The 21,954-nt window shown below is 46.4% G+C and overlaps 1 protein-coding gene and 1 pseudogene across 1 annotated transcript; both read right to left on the reverse strand.

The window, feature by feature from the left end:
• Positions 1-3,562: 3,562 nt before the first annotated feature.
• On the reverse strand, positions 3,563-5,445 carry LOC115062425 (annotated as a pseudogene).
• A 7,902-nt stretch (positions 5,446-13,347) lies between these two features.
• On the reverse strand, positions 13,348-17,464 carry LOC110334866 (cytochrome P450 2D26). Its single transcript, XM_021216860.2, has 9 exons — positions 17,185-17,464; positions 16,388-16,559; positions 15,970-16,122; positions 15,735-15,895; positions 14,900-15,076; positions 14,575-14,716; positions 14,213-14,400; positions 13,700-13,841; positions 13,348-13,599 (listed from the first exon to the last, which is right to left on the reverse strand). Exons 1-9 carry the CDS (start codon positions 17,371-17,373, stop codon positions 13,421-13,423), a joined length of 1,503 nt encoding a protein of 500 aa, XP_021072519.1. The 5' UTR covers positions 17,374-17,464; the 3' UTR covers positions 13,348-13,420.
• Positions 17,465-21,954: the final 4,490 nt, after the last annotated feature.

A 21,954-nucleotide genomic window follows, 5' to 3' on the forward strand; every position in this document is an offset into this window, starting at 1 on the left:
ATCTTAGCTCTAAATTTTGTCTCTGTACCTATATCCTTTCATGGGTATTTTGTTCCTTATTCTAAGGAGGAATGAAGTATCCAGTCCTGAATGGAGAATTGCATGGGAGTCAGGACACCAGCATGGATCATGGTCAGAATGGGGATTAGGGAGACAACTTGCTCAGGTCACTCACAGTCTCAGGCTGCTGCGTTCCCCCTGGTTTGCTCCAGGACTCTTCTAGGGTAACTTCTGATGTCTGATGCTTAAACCTGCGTGTCAGTGGTGGAACAACATGTTCAGTTTCTGTTCTCTACCTTTCTGTGTCATACATGACATTAGCTAAACAAGCAGATGAATAATGCCCATTGTCATTCAATATTAGGATAATGAGGCCACAACCACAATTTGTGGGTCTGTGAAACAGCCCTAGAAACACCGGATTCTAGGGGGCAGATTTTGCAGAGCCTTATGCATTCTTCCCAGAAGGTCAACAGACACTGAGGACAACTTTACAGGAATTCTTCAACAAAGCTCCTAAGGATGTTATCACCCAGGAGTATTGCCTTAGGAATACATGCAGAGAAATAGAAGGTTCCATGAAGAGTCATTGGGCATCCATGCCAATACCTGCATCATATGACAGACAGACAGAAACAGGGACAGTAGTGGTCCTTTTCTTTGGTACCAAGTTCCAAGACCACTCTAAGATGGCTGATAGACCTGAACTACAAAACATGCTGTGGCTTTTCCTATAATGCTGAAGGGAGTGGACATGTGCCTTCATTAGGGTTTTACTACAGTATACAGACATCATGGCAACTCTTATAAAAAACATTTAATTGGGGATGTCATACAGGTTCAGAGGTTTAGTCCATTTTCATCAAAGCAGTAGCATGGAAGCCTCAGGGCAGGCATGGTGCAGTCACAGTTAAGAGTTCTACATCTTCATCTGAAGGCTGCTAACAGAACACTGGCTCCCGGGGAAGCTAGGATGAGGGTTTTAATGTCCACACCCACAGTGACACACCTGGTCTAATAGGACCACACCTTCTAATAGTGCCACTCCCTGGGTCAAGCATATTAAAACCATAACATTCTTCTCCCTGGACCCCATAAGCTTCTTCAAACAAATGAGTCTATGTAGGCCACACCTAACCATAGCATAATGCAAAATACATTAGGCTCACTTTGGAGGTCCCCAGAGTCTATAACAGTCTCAACAAGGTTAAAAGTCCAAAGTTCAAAGTCTTTTCTGAGATTCATCCAATCACTTAACTTTAATGGGGTTTTTTTTGATGCTGTGGATATTGCTGATCAAATATTCATGGCTTAAGGTCAGTATTTCCATCTTGGTCAAGCTTCAAAAATGACTTACATTGCTTGATCATACTATCCCTTCTTGTTCTGGGAATACTAATACTCCTGCCCTCTAAGATAAAACTTACCTTTAACAACATTAACATGTTGATGACCAAAATACATGGACTGAAACTAAAAATGGATCCCAAAACAGAGTTATTAATTTAGCAGGCTGGCAGTCAAATATGGGTAAGATTCTGTACAGCGCCTTACCAACCTAAGAAAGAAATGCATTGCTTTTGAAAATACATATTCAGAACAACCTAGACAGAGACAGTCTTGTTTATGAAATAAAAATGGAGAAGTGGAGAGCTTTGGGGACTACTTCTAGAAATTTGGCAAGTACTGGTCACTGGGCTCAAGGAAGTAGGCTCAGATAGGAATATTCACATTTGGGCTAAGACAAAGATCAAGGTAAACTCAGCCGAAGAATGTGTGGCATTACTTTTATCTGAGTCATCCTGAGAAGTCCTAGAAACAGTGACCAGGGGGCTTTGTTTATTACCTTGTTTGATCTCTTTGTTTATTATCTTGTTTGATTACTTTGTGTTTGATTTAAGAACTGACCCTATTCTCTGCAAGTACCCACAGTGGTATAAAAGCTGACTGGGAAAAAAAATAAATCTGTTTCATACTCAGCCCTGGCTGGAGTCATGTTATAGTGTTGTATGTCTTTTTCTTTTCAATCCTCCCTCCCTCCCTTGAGAGCCTGTTGAATGACCGAGGTGGCTTGGTCACTCCCTTAATTCAATTCAATATTATTGAACACGGGAATGAACTCCATTTCATGCCCTGGTGCCCCTTTAATACTCAAACCATGTATATTATATTTTTTCTTCTCACAGCTCACTATGCTTATTGAAAATGCTCTTCATAAGATTTAAACAGAAAACAAAGTTTCTGCTGTGCTGGGCTTTTTTTGAGATTTCCTTTGTCAATGTACTTAATATAAATCTATTCACCTTAGCCTAAGGCATACTCTTCAGATAAGAAGAGAGAGCAGCACACTCTTCACCAAAATACCACAAAAACTGTCTCAAGCCCGCATACTGAAATTCTTCTCCACTAAACCATCTTGGGCCAGGACTGCACAGTTCAAATCAATCTGAGCAATGAAGTCTTTCATATTCTTACTAGAATGGCCCATTAAGCCTCACTTAAAATATTCCACTCCATTCCATATCCAGAGTCCAGAAATTCACATTCTTCCAGACAAAAGCATGGTCAGTCCTATCACATCAATACCCCTCCTATCACATCAATATCCCACTCCTGGTACCAACTTCTATATTACTTATGGTTTTACCACTGTGAACAAACACCATGACCAAGGAAATTCTTATGCAAAAAAAAAACACATTTAATTTGGGCTGGCTTACTGGTTCAGAAGTTTAGTCCATTATCATCAAGGCAGGAGCATGGCCTTGTCTTGACAGGCATGATGCAGGCAGAGCTGAGATGTCTTTTTTCTTTTTATTTTCTTTTATTCTTTAATTTTTTTTACAGTTCAGTCTACATCTCCCTCCTGGTCCACTTTCTGGTTGTTCTTCATCCCATATACATCTTCTCCCTGTCTCCATGAGGATGTCCCGATGCCCCAAATTCTGACCCCCATAGGACCTCTGCTTACTCTGGGGCCTCAAGTCTCTTGAGGGTTAAGTGCATCTTCTCTCACTGAGTTCAGACCAGGCAGTCCTCTGCTGTATACGTGTTGGGGGCCTCATATCAGTTGCTTTGTGCTGTGTGGTTGGTGGCTCAATGTCTGAGTGATCTCTGGGGTCCAGGAGAGTTGAGACTGCTGGTTTTCTATAGGGTTGATCTCCTTCTCAGCTTCTTTCAGCTTTTCCCCAATTCAACCACAGGGGTCACAAGCTTCTGTCCATTGCTTGAATATAAATATCTGCATCTGACTCTGTAGTGGCTATTCCTGGTTGTCACCTTGACTATATCTGGAATGAACTACAATCCAGAATTGGAAGGCTCACCAGTGATCCTAATCTGGAGGTTGGGAGATAGAAATTTCTGACCTGGATCTTGGCATGGAGATCTTGAGGCATAGTGGCTATGAATTCAGAAGATTAAGACAGGGAGATCTTCAAGTTCAAGGTCATCTGGGATTAAAGGTGTGGTGACTCTCCCTCTCCCTCTCCCTCTCCCCTCCCATTTGCAGGCTTACTTTGTAGGACTGAGCAACTGCTAGATCCTTGGACTTCCATTCACAGCTGCTGCTGACCATTGTTGGGAGTTGGACTGCAGACTGTAAGTCATCAACAAATTCCTTTACTATATAGAGACTATCTATAAGTTCTGTGACTCTAGAGAGCCCTGACTAATACAGACTCTTTCAGCTGCTTGTTGGGGCTTTTAGAGGACAGTCAGACTAGTCTCATGTTTGTAAACACACTATAGCATCAGTAATAGTGTCAAGTCTTGAGCTGGATCCCAATTTGGGCCTATCACTGGACCTCCTTTCCCTCAGGCTCTTCTCCATTTATGTACCTGTGGTTCTTTCAGACAGGAGCAATCCTGGGTCAGAGTTTTTTACTGTGGGATGACAAACTCATCCCTCCACTTGATGCCCTGTCCTTCTACTAGAAGTGGACCCTACAATTTTCCTCTCATCAATGTAGGGGTTTTCATCTAAGGTCCCTCCTTTCTGAGTCCTGAGAGTCTCTCATCAACCATGTCTTTGGTACATTCTAGAGGGTCCCCAACCTCCTACCTTTTGAGGTTGCCTGTTTCCATGATTTCTGCTGGGCCTCACGGCTTCAGTCCTGTTCCTCTGCCAATAGATGATCACCTTCCCTTCTTACTCTGTCTGTCCCCTTTCCCTCCCTGGTCCCAACTCTGTCCCCACACAGCCTTTTGCCTTTAGCTTTGGACCCACAGCCTATGTGATGAAAGGCAGGTATTTCAGGGTGGTTAGCAGTGTCCTCTCCACAGGTCACAAGCACTTCCCATGCCACCTCCAGACTGTTGATCATGACCATGTGGTTCCAGCCCATCTGCAGGCTGAACATGTCACCACAGTAGTTTTGAAGCTAAAGTAGAGGGACAGAGAACATAGGAAGTGGAGGTCACCAAAGATCATGCAACCATACTCACTGAGCAAACATGGGCAAGGTGTTAAGTGCACACTTGCGGGTTCTGGTGTGTATGTCTATGAGAACATGTTGATGTGCATCCACATGCATGTGTGAGTGTTTGTTTGGGTGTATGTGTGTGTGTGTGTCTGTGTATGTCTCTGTGTGTATGTGTGTCTTGCTTGTTATTGAACCTTGGTTCTCATATATCCTGGAAAAAATGCTCTTCACTGAGCTCCATCCCCAGCATGAGGCTGCCTACCACTGTGGTGTCTTATCTTTTAAGTTCAGTAAAGGAATCACAGTAGATGTGACATTCCAAGTGGGACCTTGCAAGAGCCAGAAAACTGTCCTGGGATGCCTTAGCATTTTATCACATGAAGAAACTCTGGTTCTTCGACATGGGCAATGAGACCAGAGAACACAGGGCAGCAAGAGATTCAGGCAGGCACAGCCCCTCTCTCCACTCAGCGTAATGAATGACATGGTGCACCAGACTTTGCATGATGGTAAGACCTTGTCTTTGACAGGATCATAAGGGATCATCTATAGCTGATGCCCTGTTGAGCCAGCCTGAACCCTGTTGTCACATCCTGCTTCATGTCCTGGTCTATGACCCCCAAAACGTTTGTCCTGAAAAGTTGCAGTGGCTGCCACCAAAAATTTCTAAGACTGTCTGCTCTTGCAAATCCAGATCCCTGTCTGACCTATGACTTGACCCCCACTATTTGCTTCTATGGACACCATAACCTCAGCTGCCATCCACCACTAAGTCACTCACCTTGTACAAGCTATATGGCATGTTATCTAGGTCCACCTGCAGCAGGTTACCCAGCACAGGCCATGGCACAGGGCCCGGTGGGTATCGAGAAGTCCAGCGTTGTCACCGGTGAATCAGGTCCACGAGTAATATGAAGATGACTGTGAATATGGCCACAGGCCACAGGCCAGTCACAGTCAGCAGCTCCATGGCTGCCCCACTGCTGCCCAGGCTTCCCAGAGACCAATGAACAACACTCAGTACAACACCTAGAATCAGACAGCCCCAAGCTTGGATCCTGCTGCCTTATAAAGGAGTGCCAGGGTTGCCCTTTGTCCTCTGCCTCCAACCCCAACCCTGTGTTTTGTTTGTCCAGGTATAGGGAGGGGCCAGTGATGTTCAGTCACTCCCAGGAGCTGAACACGGTAGGTAAATGACCAGTAGACCTCTACTTCAAGATTGATGATCTGATCATTGTGTACAAACAAACATCTTGTATGCCAGACTTGCAAACCTTTGGAGGCTTGGGGACATTGCCTCAGAGAGGAATGAGACCTCCTAGTCCTTCATGGAGCACTTTGTTGGCAGGACATGAGGGATGACTGGCATCCAGTCAGTGACTTCTATAGGTATTTGAGTAGTGGGTGCCTGTCTCCTGCAGTTGAGGGAAAAGAGACTTGAATCCATATGAGCAAGGGAATGGCAATGGGAGAAGACAGCTAGGGTCCCTGTGGGTAAGTGAGGGCCAGTGGGGGAAGACAGCTGGAGCAGGTGCCATCTTCAGTACAGGTCTGTGGTCATCCAGTTGGTCAGGCAGCAAGACATACAACAGGAGATTTCTCAGACCCAATCTGAGGGAGCTCAGAAATGATCTGAGAACCTTGGGGGAGCCACTAAGTTGGGACAGGAACTTTTCACATGCTGGCCTCTGTCTTTTATTCACCCTCTGTTTCTTGGTGAGTCAAACTCTCCTGGCAACCATCTTTCACATAGATCAGTAGGGAAGCTCACTCCTCAGATCAGAGGCCTATGGTCAGAGCAGGCAGTCATGAGGAAAACAGAATGACTCCTGAGCCTTCTAACAAATGGCGCTTGTGTGCTGGGCACTGCAGGGCACACCACACATGGCAGCTCACCATTCACTAGGGTCAGCAGAGACTCAGTCCATGTCCTTGCTGGATCCAGACCTCTGAAGATCAAAGGCTCAGAAGTCCCAGTGGAATTCAGACAGACGCTGTCTGTTGCATCTTCAGTGTGGCAGAAGCGAGTCAGGGGCTGAGTGGTGACCATACCATGCAGCCCCACAGCGAGGACTACACATGGGTCTCCTCCTCTCTGCTGACCATGCCATCCCTGAACTGACCACCTTTGAGTTACTGAGGCTGTGAGTGACTCCATGCTTATTGCTGGCCTGAAACCCCCCATGTCTGGTTCATCTTCCTGTCCATGCTTCTCGGCCCTACCTACAGTAGTTCCCTACAATGGCACCATAGGTTGGGGGAAAGACAAGAGACTTTATCAAGTCCCAAGCTGGCCTGAAAGGAGACCTGCGTGGGAGTCAGGACACCACATGGATCGTGGTCTGTGTGGGACTAGGGTGACAACTTGCTCAGGTCACAGACAGACTCAGGCTGCTGGTTTCCTCCTGGTTCGCTCCAGGACCCTTCCAGGGTAACTTCTGTGACCTGTGTGTCAGTGCTGGGACAACACATTCGGTCTCTCATCTCTGTTAGTGTCATACATAACATTATCAAAGAGAAGCAGTGGTGCAGACTGGGTGCTGGTCCCAGCGGGGGATGGGCCAACTCAGGCTGGATTTTCCTACATCAGGTAAATGAGTCCTTATGAGGTAAATGCACAAACAGGTGAGGGATGTCACACACCGTGTGCTGTAATGGGTTTCCTCTCTGGCTCCAGCTCTTGGGAGAGGACCTGGATGCTCTGCTAACCGTCTGCCTGCTGGCACTCTCTACTTCCCTTCATCCTCAGTCCATGTCTTCTCAGCCATGTGAACAACTGTGGTCTGTCAGGATCAAGTGACTTTAGGGGTACTGGGGTCTGGATATTCATGTCAGAGCACAGATGTGCTATGTCCACAACAGGAAGCTGGGACTGAGCCCATGGCCTTCGTTGGGCAGCAGTGCTCCCATGTTTTCAGTTCTTTCTACACATGTCTAAAGATAATTGATCACTGTCCTTTGGACTCCACTGGAAGAGCACAGTTGGATCCCAGGCACATCTCCCCTGGACTCTGTCCTGTGCACCATTTATTCTCTTTCCTGTCGGCAATCTGCCATGTTTCCTTGAAATAATAACCAGCAGGGAGGTGCAGGGCCATCTCTGTCTTCATACTCTCCCTAAGCATTCTGGGAAGTGTGATGTGACTCACTTGGATGATTGTGATTCTTGAGTGTTGCCTTAGGAAAGCTTAGTTTGGACAAAGGATGGCCAAGGTTGGCTAGGGTTGGTGATGCTTTCATCCTAGGATGGTTAATGTACTCCTCATGGTGTGAGGCCACAGTGGGACTATGGTTCATTACCATGGACTGGTACCTATGAAAACTCAAACCACAGAACCAACACTTGTAATGAAGCAACTAGTATGTAACAAAATATAAATTATTGATAATTAACCTCATAGATAATTCCTGGGCAAGTATTTTGTATTCCTAAAATGCACACAAATGGGACTGCTGAGCAGAATCATGACACTGACCAACCTCCATTTCCACCTCCCATGCTGAAGTAGTTGGGGTTTGTAAAACTGTTCTCAGACCCAAATAGACTTCTGTTTGCAAAGAACAAAGTCTGAATGGCCCAACAATCAAAGAACTAAAGCCAAACTGGGTTTTTATATTAGTTAAAAAATCCATGTCACAGGTCACTTTCTGGCTGCTGAGATGCCTTGGTGGGTAAACCCATGCCACCCAGCCTCGCAGTCTGATTGCTAGCTCTTGTAACCACATAGTGCTTCTACTCCTTCTGACTGAGCCAACTCCATCTTACCTCCAAATACACAGACAGAACACACCTCTACATACACCTAAGTAAAAAATAAATAAATAAAAATAAATAGATAAATAAATAAATAAATACCAAATGTCCTTTAACACAGTCACTGTTAAAAGGGAGGAAAAGGAAAAAAATCATGGAGGAAGAAACTAATGGCACTCCCAGAAGCCTGACAAGACAGTAAGAATGAGAAATTAAATTGTATATAACATATGTGAAGCAGGCATGAGCCAAAAGCTTGCAAAGACATTTGAGCCAAGTGAGCAGACAAGCAGCCAACAAGCACATAAACAATGTCCACTGCCACTTATCATTAGGACAGTGAAGCCACAACCATACTTTGTGGTTCTATCAAAACAGCCCTGGAAACACAGGCTTCCAGGGGGCGGAGCTTGCAGAGCCTTGTGCATTCTTCAGAGAATGTCAACCATCACTGAGGACAACTGTAGAGGAATTCCTCAATAAAAACTACTAAGGATGCTATCAACCAGGAGTTCCCCCTTTGAGAATGGGTAGAGAAGGAAAACGAGGCTCCTCCCCAAAGGGTCATGGGACATCCATGCCCACAGCTACATCACAAATGACCAATAACAGAAAGATAAATGAAAAAAGGGACACTAGTGGTCCCCCATTTCCATGGTACCCAACTCCAAGACCACTCTAAGATGACTGATAGAACTGAACTATAAAACATGCTGTGGCTTTTCCTATGGGACTGAAGGGAGTGGACATGTGTCTTAGGGTTTTACTGCTGTGAACGGGTAACATGACCAAGGCAACTCCTATAAAGAACAAGATTTAATTTGGGCTGCCTTACAGGTTCAGAGGTTTAGTCCATTATCATCTAGGCAGAAGTATGGCAGCATCCAGGCAGGCATGATGCAGGCAGACCTGAGAGTTCTACATCTTCATCTGAAGGCTCCTAGAAGAATACTGGCTCCATGTCAGCTAGAATGAGGGTCTTAATGCCCACAGTGACACACATACTCCAACAGGGCCACACCTTCTAATAGTGCCACTCCCTGGGCCAAGCATATACAAACTATAACATTCTACTCCCTGGCTCCCATAGGCTTGTTCAAAGATATGAGTCTATAGGGGCCATACTTAAACATAGCAAAATGAAAATTATAGTTAGTCCAACTTCAAAGGTTCCATAGTCTGTAGCAGTCTCAACAATGTTAAAAGTCCAAAGTTCAAGGTCTCTTCTGAAATTCCTCCAATCACTTAACAGTAATACCCAAAGCAATACAGAAAAACAGCTAGGTAAACTCCAAACTGCAACTCCATGTCTGCTGTCAAAGCAGTCTTCAGATCTTCAACTCCTTTTTCATCTTTGTTGACTGCAACAAACTTCTTTCTCCTGCACTGGCTCCATTCTCAGCAGACTTTCTCAGCAGATAGCAATGGCTCTGGCGTCTCGAACATCTTAGAGTCTCCAAGGCAACCTCAATGTTACAGCTTCTTGTTCTGGTATCCACACATGATCTTCTAGACTTCTCCAAAGAGCTGGCATCACATCTCCAACTCTGCCCTCTGTAGCACTTTAAGCTTTAACAATAGCTCCCACAGACTCTTTTCATGGTGCCAAGCCTCAAATACGAATGATCCCTTCACTCCTGGGCTGTCAACCTCAATCGAGGCTGCACCTTCACCAACGGCCTTCCATGGCCTCTCACAGTACAGAGCCTCAGCTGCTCTGCATGACCCCTTCATGCCTTCAAAACCAGTACCACCTGGGTGACTCTTACACATTACCAAGCCCAGCTGCTACAGAAGGTACAACCTTGGCTATCTCTGAAACACAGCATCTTTGTGCCCTCAGAAAACACTTCCTAGAAGATTTAACCTCAGCAATGCTGGTCTATTCTTAGTTACCACTAATTTCTTAGCTCCAGCTAACCAGCAACAATTATCCTTTTTGTTCCTTTTATTCTGGATTCTAAAACCAGTGCCAGGTGGCCAAAGCTGCCAAGTTCTGCGCTTGTGGGGGTTAAAACATGGCCCTCTTGTTTGTTCTATTACATTATCACTAGCTTCCTCTTTTCCGACTCCTTCACTGGGTAAGCTGGGCCAAACTGGAAGCTGCTCTGTAGACTGACTTTGAACGAAGAGATCCACATGCCTGTCTCCTAAACAGTGGGACTAAAGGTTTGGTCCACCAAGCCTGGATTTAAGGTTTTCTTCACCTAGAACTTGCTCTGTTCTAGGCTGTCCTTGAACGTAGAGATCTGATTGTCTTTGCCTACTAGGATTAAAGGCTTGTACTACCATGCCTGGATCTAAATTTAGCTGGGTGGTATCTTTCCCTATGGTCAATACTACCTTAATTCAATTTAGTATTCCTGAACACAGGACTCAGCTCCATTTCACTTCCTGGTGCTTCTCTAGTACTTAAATCATATATTTTATATTTTTTTCCTGTTTGCTATGCTTGTTTAAAATGCTCTTCATGAGGCTTAACCAGAAAACAAAGTCTACAATGAGCATCTCTGAGACTTCCATTGTCAATGCAATTAATTTGAATTTCTTCACCTTAGCCTCAGGCAGACTCTTCAGACAAGGGCAAAAAGTAGCCACATTCTTCACCAAAATACCATAAAAACAGTTTCTAGACCACATATTAAAATTCTCCACTGAAACCTCTTGGGCCAGGTCTCAACAATTCAAATCGCTCTCAGTAACAACGTCTTCCATATTCCTACTAGGATGACCCATTAAGCCCCATTTAAAAATCATTCCATGGCTTTTCCAAACACAAAGTCCCAAAATCCACATTCTTCCAAACAAAAGCATGCTCAGGCCTATCACAGCAATACCCCACTCCTGGTACCAACTTCTGTCTTAGTTAGGGTTTTACTGCTGTGAACAGACACCATGACCAAGGCAACTCTTATAAAGACAACATCTAATTGGGGCTGGCTTACAGTATCAAAGTTCAGTCCATTATCATAAAGGCAGGAACATGCAACATCAGGCAGGCATGGTGCAAGATGAGCTGAGAGTTCTACATCTTTGTCTGAAGGATGCTACCAGAATACTGGTTTACCAGCTGCGAGGATAAGAGTATTAAAACCCACACCCACAGTGACAACCTACTTCAACAAGGCCACACCACTTAATAGTGCCACTCCCTGAGCTGATCATTTACAAACCATCACAATGAAGCATGCACAATTCGTTATGGACATAACCAAGGATAGTGGGGGTGGTTTGTTCTCTGCTATCCACATTCCTCCATTCATGCGGGTTCCTTTGGGTTCAGTTTCTTCCATGAGTTCCCCAAAATGTTGCTGCCTCACACCAGCACATGTCCCTCATGTTATCTCTTGAAATCAATGACTTTCCCTTAATGACCTGATCACATAGCACCAACAATGGGCACTGCCTGTTGCTTCCTAAGTCCCACACCCATCTCTGAACAACTCTGCCCACATGACCTCTTGACTTCAGAGGTGGGCATGAAGCCTGGGTGGTCAACTATGGACACAGACAGATGGTTTGCATGAGTGTCCTCTGCAGAAACCTCTGTCCATTGATCAGAAGTGCCTCCTTAAATGCCACCTGTAAGGAGAACACATTTCTGCAGGGTTGTAGCAAATAAGGCCAGGGGCCAGAACACCTCCAAAGGAGAGGGCCATCAGACTTCAAGAACCAGGTTCGGCACACAAGGTTCCATCTTATCTTGTCACAGAAGACTGCTTTTCTTGTGGTTTTGGTACTTATTGTACTCAGGCCCTCACATGTGTTGGGCAAATGCTCTATCACTGATCTACATTCAGAGCCTGAGATCTGGACCTTGTGGCTAGGAATGTCACATCTTCTAGGTCCTCTCAGATATGACCACCCAGGCTTCACTCCCAGTACCCACAAGATGATTTACAACTTAACAGCAACTCAAGTCCCTCGGGATCTTAAACTTTTTCCTGTTCTGTGCACATTGCACGAATATAGTCAAATACTCATGGATATGCAATAACAATAAAGGGGAGAGGTGGGACGAAGAAGAGTGTGTAGTAAAAAGATGTGATTGTTTCTGTAGGCACAAGGAAGGGTTCTGTGAAGTGTACTTTCCCCAGCATGGTGAGTGTTTGGTCCTGTTCACTCTAGAAACCATGTGTGACTAGTGATGAGCTGTGGGAGGAGCATCCTTAATATTCCTATTGAAATAGAGCCCATGGGAGAACATTTCCTTTTTCACAAAATCAAAATCAAAATCAGCGTCTGCACACAACTGTGTTGCAAGGCAGGCCATATAGGTCAGGGTCTTGGGATGCTGTAGGCTGGCCTCAGATTATATGGAGTCTAAAAGGAGCCTTGTGGAGTGTCTCATGCCACTGAAACTGTCCTCCCTGGCCCCACCAAACCCACAGACTTTGAAGACTCCAAAATACTTGAAGTTTCCCAGTCAGTAGCATCTAGTACATTTTTCACACACTGTTGAAGGGAGGACCCTTCTCTCTCTGGACAGACACACAGGACAGCTGGATTCTGCCCATCTTCCTGGAGTCTGACCCTTTTGCTTCATCAGACTTCTTCCACGTCCTTTGATTATTGCAAGCCTGAGTGTGAAGACAGCAGCTTTTCTAGTTGTGAGAGCACTCTTAACCATCATTTGTGGCTCTTCAGGGTCTTAGGGACCTTTGTCAACATTGTCACCAGAACAAGATTTGGACTGTTTCCAGCACAAGCCACTCACACTTTCCTCACAGAAACCCTTGGGTCTGACTTCTGTGTGCAGTGTGTGACCAACCCGGCAGCCATTGATAGGTCTTTTGCATAATATAGCATCAACCAGGGAACATCAGCACAACAACCTCTCTTCCTGCCTTATCTGGATGCCTCCCTCGCTCCTCCCTTTCATTCCACCTTATTTCCTCCCTTCAGCACTCCCTGATGACTCCATCCATCCCCCCTTTCTCATTAAGTAGTCAAGGCTATATAGCCCATGCAGGACTTGAACTTGCCATCTTCTTGCCTCATTCTCCCATGTGCTTTACTGAATGCCACTGCTCCTGGAGTAATAAACTCTATTGTCACAGCATTAAAGTTGTTCATGGGTTGGGCTGAAACAGAGGGGCAAGAACGATTGTAGACTGTTGTCTTGGGACACAATTGAGACAAGGGTCAGGGATGGACCAGGAATCTGAGTTGCAGACACAGAACTTGTTTCTTGGACATCGATCAGACCAAACTTGGGGGAATGTAGGAGCCATTGCCCCTGCTAGCGAGCCACTGTACAGAGCTGGTAGGGCTCTGGAGTAACTGGCAGTGAATAGGTGCCATAATCACTGGGTCTGGGCTGTCCATCAGGCACTGAGAAGCTAAAGCGCTGCAGGAGGCAGGTGAAGATGAGGAAGAGCTCCATGCGGGCCAGGGGCTCCCCCAGGCATGCTCGTCGGCCTGTGTGTGGAAGAAGGCTCAGTTAGTCTGGGACCTAATTGGTGCTCAACCCTCTAAGGTACCCTTGGGAGACACAGGCAGTCAGGCAACCCAGAGGCACCTGCTGAGAATGGCATGAAGGCCTCATGCTTCACAAAGTGGCCCTGGGCATCCAGGAAGTGTTCAGGATGGAAGCGGAGGGGCTTCTCCCAGACAGTCTCATCCTTCAGCACGGAGGACAGGTTGGGGATGAGGGTCGTCCCCTGGCAGGAGGCACATGGTGTGAAGATGGGTCACAGTGGGCCTGCCTAGACCATGGTCACCAAGTTCACAGGCACAATCTCTACCTCACACACTAGATCCTTTCATTCACCTCACCTCTGGAGCCTCCGAGCACCTTCTCTGGTACCATCAAAGGCCCTGTGACAAAGTTCCCATCTGCAATGCCTCCTAAAACCCCTTAAGCTCATTTCACTGGCCGTCCTTTTCCCCAGGGAATCTTGGGCAATGGCTACAGTGTACTCACACCTAGCTCCATCCTGTTCCCATGTGGAAATCCAGTGTGTGGTGGTCTTGGAGTTTATCACCCATGTTTTCCCAGTGAGGACTCTCAGACCAGGGTGCCCATGCCTACCTTAGGGATGAGGAAGCCTTGGAATTTAATGTCTCGGGATGTCATATGTAGTACATTTGTTGGGACGATGTCTGCAAAGCGTTGCACCTCATGAATGACAGCATTGGTGTAGGGCATGCGGGCCTGGTCTGCCATCTCTGGACACCGCACCTGCCCCAGGACCTCGTCGATTTCCTGGTGGACACGGCCTAGATAGATAGGATCTCTTCTGAGAAAAAGCAGCTCATCCTTGAACTTGTACCAGTGGCTTAATAAGATGATAAGACTCCCATCAGAATGTGGGAGCATAGGTCAAGCTAATGCTGGAGCCACTAGTTTCTCAAATGCCTCTTGCCCTCCCTCCCAGCCCCAGCCAGGCTCACGCTGCACATCAGGATGCAGGATCATGAGCAGCAGGGCCCAGGACAGTGTGGTTGAGGTGGTCACCATCCCTGCCATAAACAGGTCAATCACCACTATGCGCAGGTTCTTATCATTGAAGCTGCTCTCAGGATTCCCCTTTACCTAGGCCAGACAGAAAGGGTAGGATCGGTAGGGAGGAGTCATCCCACAGTGAACTCCCATTGCTCCCCAGAAACCCAGGGGCTGAGTTACTTGGTGATGCACAGGACTCTACCCATCTGGCCCCATAGCTCACAGGACCTCAGCGCACAGCCCCTCGCCAGGTCTCTTGGAGCTGCCAGTCACCTTCTCTATCTCTGCCAGGAAGGCGTCAGTCAGGTCTCGGGGTGGCTGTGCAGGATCCCAGGTTGTGTTGTGCTCAATTAACATCTTATCTATTAAAGCTATGAATGAATTCAGCTTGGGGAAGGCTTTGTCAGGCAAACCAGGGATGTGTAGAAGCATGGGGATGGCGTTCAGCACCTGTGAAAGAAACAAAACAGGTCCAGTTGCTTTTATTTCTAATTAATAATTCATTATTTTGTGTTTCAGTGTGTGTGCACATGCATGTACACACATGTGCTTGCATGTACACTGCCGCATATGTATAATGGCTCATGTTTTGTCATCAGAGAACAATGTATAGAGTAAGTTCTATCCCTTATACGGGACTCGGGGATCCAGCTCAGGTCTCTAGGCTTGCTTCGTAAGTTCCTTTACCCACTGACCATCTAGCTCTTTTGCCCCTGGGTGCTGTTTCTGCTCAGTGTTTACCTGGACCAGTCACAGTTCTCAGCCTCTTCCACAATGGACTCAGAATCTGTTTGTCCCTACCCATCACCTGCTTCTTCCCCAGTTCTAGCCTGCATGCTTTCTTGTAGCTCAGGGTGAAAAAAAGAAATATTCTACCCTTCGAATATAACAGGCTTGTGTGGTTTCCCTGCAGGCTCACCCCCTTTCTAGAGCCACTGACCTTGGTCCACTCCTCCCCTCCACTTATCTGAGTTTTGTCAATGCCCAAGCCTTTCTCTCTGCACTTGGCTATCACACCAGGCCCTGACCCACCCACCCTGAATTCATACTTACTCTGATAGAATTTATAGCATAGACGTGGCCAGGCCCACTGCTTTGAGGCACATACCTCTGCGACGAAGCCAGTGTCTTCTCCAAAGCTTTCCTTCAACGTTTTGAGCATCCTGTTGAAGAAAGGGTCTTCATACTCAAATCGACGAGCATAAACGAGGGAGGCGATCACGTTGCTCACAGCCTTACTCAAGAGGGGACTGGGATCGAAGGGATGTTCTAGGATCAGAGATGCAAGTCATGATAGTGCTCATCGGTCCCTACCCACACCCTCCATCTCAAATGTCACCCACTGGCCTCCTTGGTGAAAGCATCACAGAGGTGACCAGCCTCCTCCGTCACCCACTGCTCCAGTGATTTCTTGCCCAGGCCGAAGTCACGCAGGGTAGACACAGAGAATCGCCGCTGCTCTCGCCACTCAGGTCCATAAGGTGCAAGGATCACACCTGCAGACACATCTGTGTGTAACCAAGGGCACCTGGCTATGCTGTCCCCTCTGTTCCCAACATTTCTCTGTAGTCAGTCTTAGCAGTCAGTGCCCAGCACTTTTCTAGCACATATTGGCACCTTGCATTCCATAAGCTTCACTCTCCACCCCAGTGTCTTCCCCTTGCCTTGCTGGACCACATCATCTCCATTAGGTCTGTCCATCTTCTGCTCACTCCTCTCAAGCCCTACTCTCCCTGCCTCACCCCCACTATAGAGCTTTGCCTTTTGATTTGTGCCCATAGCCCAGGTGATTATAGATGGGCATTAGGGGGCGGTCAGCAGTGTCCTCTCCATAGGTCACCAGCAGTTCCCTCACTGCCTTCAGTCCGTTGATCACAACCATGGGCTTCCAGGCCATCTGCAGGCTGAACACATCGCCATAGCGGTTTCGAAGCTGAAATAGGACAGAGCACATAGGAAGTAGAGGTCTCCAGCAGAGTGAAAGATCAATACTCTTCACACAAGTCTCTGTGTCTGTGTCTGTCTGTCTGTCTGTCTGTCTGTCTGTCTGTCTGTCTCTCTCTCTCTCTCTCTCTCTCTCTCTGTGTGTGTGTGTGTGTGTGTGTGTGTGTACATACACATATATGGAACTTATTGAACCTTGTTCCTGACATATGCTGGGCAAATGCTCTAACACAGACCCACATCCCTAGCCTATGGTTGGGGCACCTTTTGGCACCTTGTTGCTTGGTGGCCATATCTTCTCAATTCAACAGAGAACTCACAGCAAATATTATCATTCAGCTGTGACTCAGCCTGAACAAGGTCCTTGGGCCCCTTCATACTCCACCATACAAGAGGAAATTCAGGTTCCTGAGATAGGCAGCCAGGCCTGAGACCACACAGCAAGAAGAGACTTATTGCATACACGCCCCTTCCCCCACCCACTCCACTTTGTTTTCCCAACAACTCTTTTTTCTCTTGGGGGCCATCTTCCTGTCTTTCCAGTGGCTTCAACACCACCACATGCTGCCTGGGTCACTCTGACCTCTTCTGTCCTCCACCACCACCTCTCTCACCTTGTATAAGCTGTATGGTATGTTCTCGAAGTCCACCTGCAGCAGGTTTCCCAGCCCAGGGAATGGCACAGGACCTGGAGGGTAGTGGGCAGTCCAGTGCTGGCGCCGGTGCACCAGGTCCACCAGAAGCAGGAAGATGGCTGTGAATATGACCACAGTCCATAAATCATCTCCAATCAGCAGCCCCATGGCTGCCCTACTGCTTCTTGGCTTTTGAAGGAATACTCGTTCCAGACACTTAGAATCAGGAGAGATCCTCTTATGACGGACTGGGAACGTGGTCCCTTATAAAGAGAGGCGAGGCGAAGGCTGCACTTTGTTCTCTGCTTTGAGCCAAGTAGCTGTGTTAATGTTCAAACAGAGCCTGTATGGGGGAAGGGGGTGTCAGAAAAGTCTAGGGAAAGTCAACATCAGAGGTCCCTGCCCTTTCTTCTCTCCTGTGGTTCTTATCCAGGGGCGTGGCACTGATGGCTCCACAGAGAGTTGCATAGTGGTTTTGTTGGGCTGGACACGGTGAGCAGAGGGCACATAGCCATGGACCCTGCCTCAGGGTGCAATGGTCATAGGATAAGTTGCCACATGACCAGAGATCCGAGGGCATTGTCTCAGAATGAAACAAGACCTTTTGGAGGCTTCATGGAACACTTGGCTAGTAGAACATGAGGTCTGACTGACACCGTGGGCACTATCACTATGCAGCAATGGCCACTGACGAGGCTTATGTGGCTAGCGGATGAGGGTAATGGAGAGGCAGAGTGAGGAAGGAGGCTCCAGCCTGTGGAGACTTGAGCACAGGTAGGAGGTCATTCAGCTCTCAAGGAAGGTCAAATTCCAAACCTGGGGACTTCTTAGCTCTCACCCGAGAAAGCTGAAAGGCTGTCACCAACTGTCAATAGAATCCTGGGGAGGCCAGCTAGATGTCCATGTGGTTGTCACATGGAGACCACTATCGAATTTTATTCACTCTTGGCTTCTTGTTAGGTCAAGCCCTGTGCTAACTATCATCTTAAGAGAGATGGAGAGGTGTCTGCCTCATGTTACATGGGCGGTGTTTTTGAGATATTTGTGAATACTGCCACACATGGAGGTGGGGGGTAAGACCATCCTGGAGACTCAAGGAGCACATTATTGTCAGGACACAAGTAACTTACAGGCACTGCAAGACACAGCACCTGGCTATGACAGCAAGTGCCACTGACTGGTTTTGTAATGAGGGGCAGTGGGAAGGAGTGGGCTGCAGCCCCTGGATTCCTATGCTCAGCTTTGAGGTTACCGGGTTGACTGGGGAGGCCAGACTCAGGACCTAGAAGCTTCATAGGTCAGATCTGAGAAAGCTGAGAAACTGTCAGCAATTATTGAGAGTCCCAGGGGCCTGTAGGTTGGACCACGTACCAAGTCCCAATCACATGGTGGCCTCTGTCTCTTTTTCACCCTTAGTTTCTTGGTGGATCAGTTGTTCCCCTGACAGTCTTCTACATGGAGATAAGTAAAACAGTGTTTCCCACATGCCAGAGGTCTGTGGGCTGGGTGGGCAGGTTCCCTCCCACACCCACACCCCTGTCTTACTGCATGTTCCTGCCTATTCCTTTTGGCCCTGCCCAGCTGAGTTGTGGTAAGATGGCAACTTGGATCGATGAACATCAAGTTTTCTCTAGCTTCATCCTGGCCCATCCTGTACAGTTCAGGAGCCAACACAGGTCATGGGTGGGAGATGGGAGGCAACTGAGTCACGGTTACTGAGCAGCTGAGGCAGGTATGACTGTGACTCTTGGGTGTCACCTTTGGAAAGCCCGAGGTTGACTAGTGTTGGTTACCCTTTCATCCCCAGATGCTTACTGTACCCTTCATGGTGTGAGGCCACAGGGGGACTGTGGTCCATTAGCATAGGCTGTTACCTATGAAATCTCAAACCACAGAACCAATGCTGAGATGATGCACTCAGCATGTAAAGAAATGTAAAATATTGAGAATCAATCTTAGATATAATTCCTGGATGTTTTCTTTATTCTTAAAGTGCACACAAAGGGGACTGCTGAGACAGATCATGATACTGACCAACTTCAATTTCCTCCTCCCACACTGAAAAAGTATTTGCAGTTGGCAAAACTGTTCTGGGACCTAGATAGGGCCTGTGACTTATAGTCACAAAAAACATAGTCCAAGGGGTTGGGGTGCAGGGCAATGCCTGGCAATCACTGAATCAGGTTCCCTGTGGCACTGTTTACTTGTGGGTGGGGCAGGGTCATCAGCCTCATGAAAATCTGAACTCAAGTGAAATATGGCAGTTGGCACAGCGGAGGCTCTTGGTTCTGGGTATAGAAGTGTGAGCATGTCTGACCTGAGACGATAGATCCCAGGTAGGAAGAAAGAGCATGATCTTTGATCATAGATGATATAATTGTGCATGAAGGAAACAGGAACGGTTTCATAATACCATCTGAGAACATCAAACAATTTCAGCAAAGGCAAAAAGTCAACATACACACACACAAACACTTGTTCTTTCCTAATCTAACAATGAATATGCTATATGAAATAACAATGAATAAAAATGTAAAAACAATAGCATGACAAGCCCTATTACATATAAGCCAGCATCAAAAAGAGCACGTTAGGGCTGGGCAGTGACTCTCACAGTATGGTGCTTGCTGTGTAAGCCAAGGACATGAGGTCATTTCCTAGCATCTAGATACTCCAAACACTCCCACAATCCCAGTTCTAGGGAGGCAGCAAAGGGAGGATGCTCAGAGCTGCTGGTGAGTCAGTCTACCTTGAGGAGTGGGCTCCAAGTTCAGTAAGGTGGAGAGGGACTGAAGAAGACATTCAACTTTGACTGGCTTCAACACAGAAATGAGGATGTGTGCACATATGCATTCATTTCCCTATAAAGTGTTGCAAACAAACACACACATACACACACAAAATGAATATCCTACAAAATCAACATTAGTGACTGAACAATATGTAAATGGAATGCATCGAATAAGTAAAAACATTTTTTGTTTTTATTGATTTTTGAGACAGGGTTTCTCTGTGTAGTCTGGCTGGCCTAGAATTCACTCCATAGACCAGGCTGGCCTTGAACTCAAAAATATTCTGCCTGCCTCTGCCTCCTGAGTGCTAGGATTAAAGGAGTGCACCACCACTGTCTGGCTAAAGAAGTAAGAATTTAAAGAGAATATTAAAACAGGAAGGCTTGCTTTATTGTTCATGAACTGAAAGGAATGGAATCTAAGCATTAAATGCAATTCCTATCAGATTACAAAATCCCTAATGTTTGTATAGAATATCAAGAGACCACAAATGCTGTAAAAGATTTTCAAAAGACTGATAGTTTGGGAATAGAGATGGCTTAATTGGTAAACAACTTGCTACTCAAACACAAGGACCTGAGTTCACATCCCCAGAACCCAGCAATGCTTGTAATCCAGCACTGTACCTGGGGAGACAGAAAGACCCTGGGGGGGGGGGGTTGCTACCTCTAGCCACATTGGTGAGATCCAGATTCAGAAAGCAGCCTGTATCTAAAAGCAAAATGGAAAGTGAATAAGGAAAATGTCTGACATCAACCATTGACTTCCACATTCATGTTCCCATGTATGCACATGAATACACACACACACACACACACACACACACACACACACACACACACACACAGGAGTTAGAAAGACTCACATTTCCTATTTTTAAAAAGGATCTGGCTCTGGTTTATGATAGGGCCAAATCCCAGAAGACCTTCTGTATAAGCCACAATGAACTTCACACTCTAACCTATATCACAGCACCATGAAATGATGCAGAACTTTAGAGATTCATCCTTGCGACACTGGGGCCAGCTGACAGCTATAACTAGTTCCTGACTATCGTCCCCAGAGGTTCCTACTCACACAGTAGCACTAAGAGGGTAACAATCGAAATCTGGAGTATGAACAGAGTGTGTGATATGTCCTTGTGATCTCAGTACTTAGGAGTTCTGAATTAAGTTAAGAGATTACCCAGGACTGCCTGGACAACCTAGTGAGACATCATTTCAACAGACAAGTCAAACAAGAGTTAAATGTATGAGGAGTGGTTACCACTGGGAATGCAAGACTTGATACAATTCAGTCAAAATAGCCTATCATACCAATGTTCTGGACTATGTATATGACCCTAATCACAGTATTATTATGCAAAGAAGATATACACCAAAGGAGACCTCCTAGAAATCAGCCCCCAAGGACAGTCATGTGACCCATGTCTTTCAATGAAAGACCACATAGCTATGGTATTATAACAAGATCATAATGGTACAGAACTATTTCTATCTCCCACCCACACTGTACTCACTCAGATTACAAAATTCCTAAAACTTGTATGGACTATCAAGAGGCCACAAATGCTGCCAAGCATTTTCAATGTCACTGTGTCGCCATTCCCTGTGCATTCAGTGTATTGACATGCTTGGTAGCCTCAGAGCAGCAGGCTCTTCCTTCCACTGCTGGTATACAGTAGGACCCACCATTTAAGTTTGAATTGGTAAGGCTCTGTGAACTGCATGAGAAATTGCCTAGTGTACTTTCCAGAGTGAGTACCGGGTGTAGTATATATGGTCAAATGATGAGTTCCATACACAAGACAGTTTTAGTAGGAAATGGCACTGGGCAACCCAATAAGAATGAAGCTTGGTAAAGAGCTAGTATCACACACAAAAATGAAGTTTGAATGGATCAAACACCTGAAGGTATATGCTCACCTGTAAACTCCTAGAAAATTCCTTGAGACAGA

Source organism: Mus pahari, chromosome 17, assembly GCF_900095145.1.
Source record: "Mus pahari chromosome 17, PAHARI_EIJ_v1.1, whole genome shotgun sequence".
NCBI lineage: Eukaryota > Metazoa > Chordata > Mammalia > Rodentia > Muridae > Mus > Mus pahari.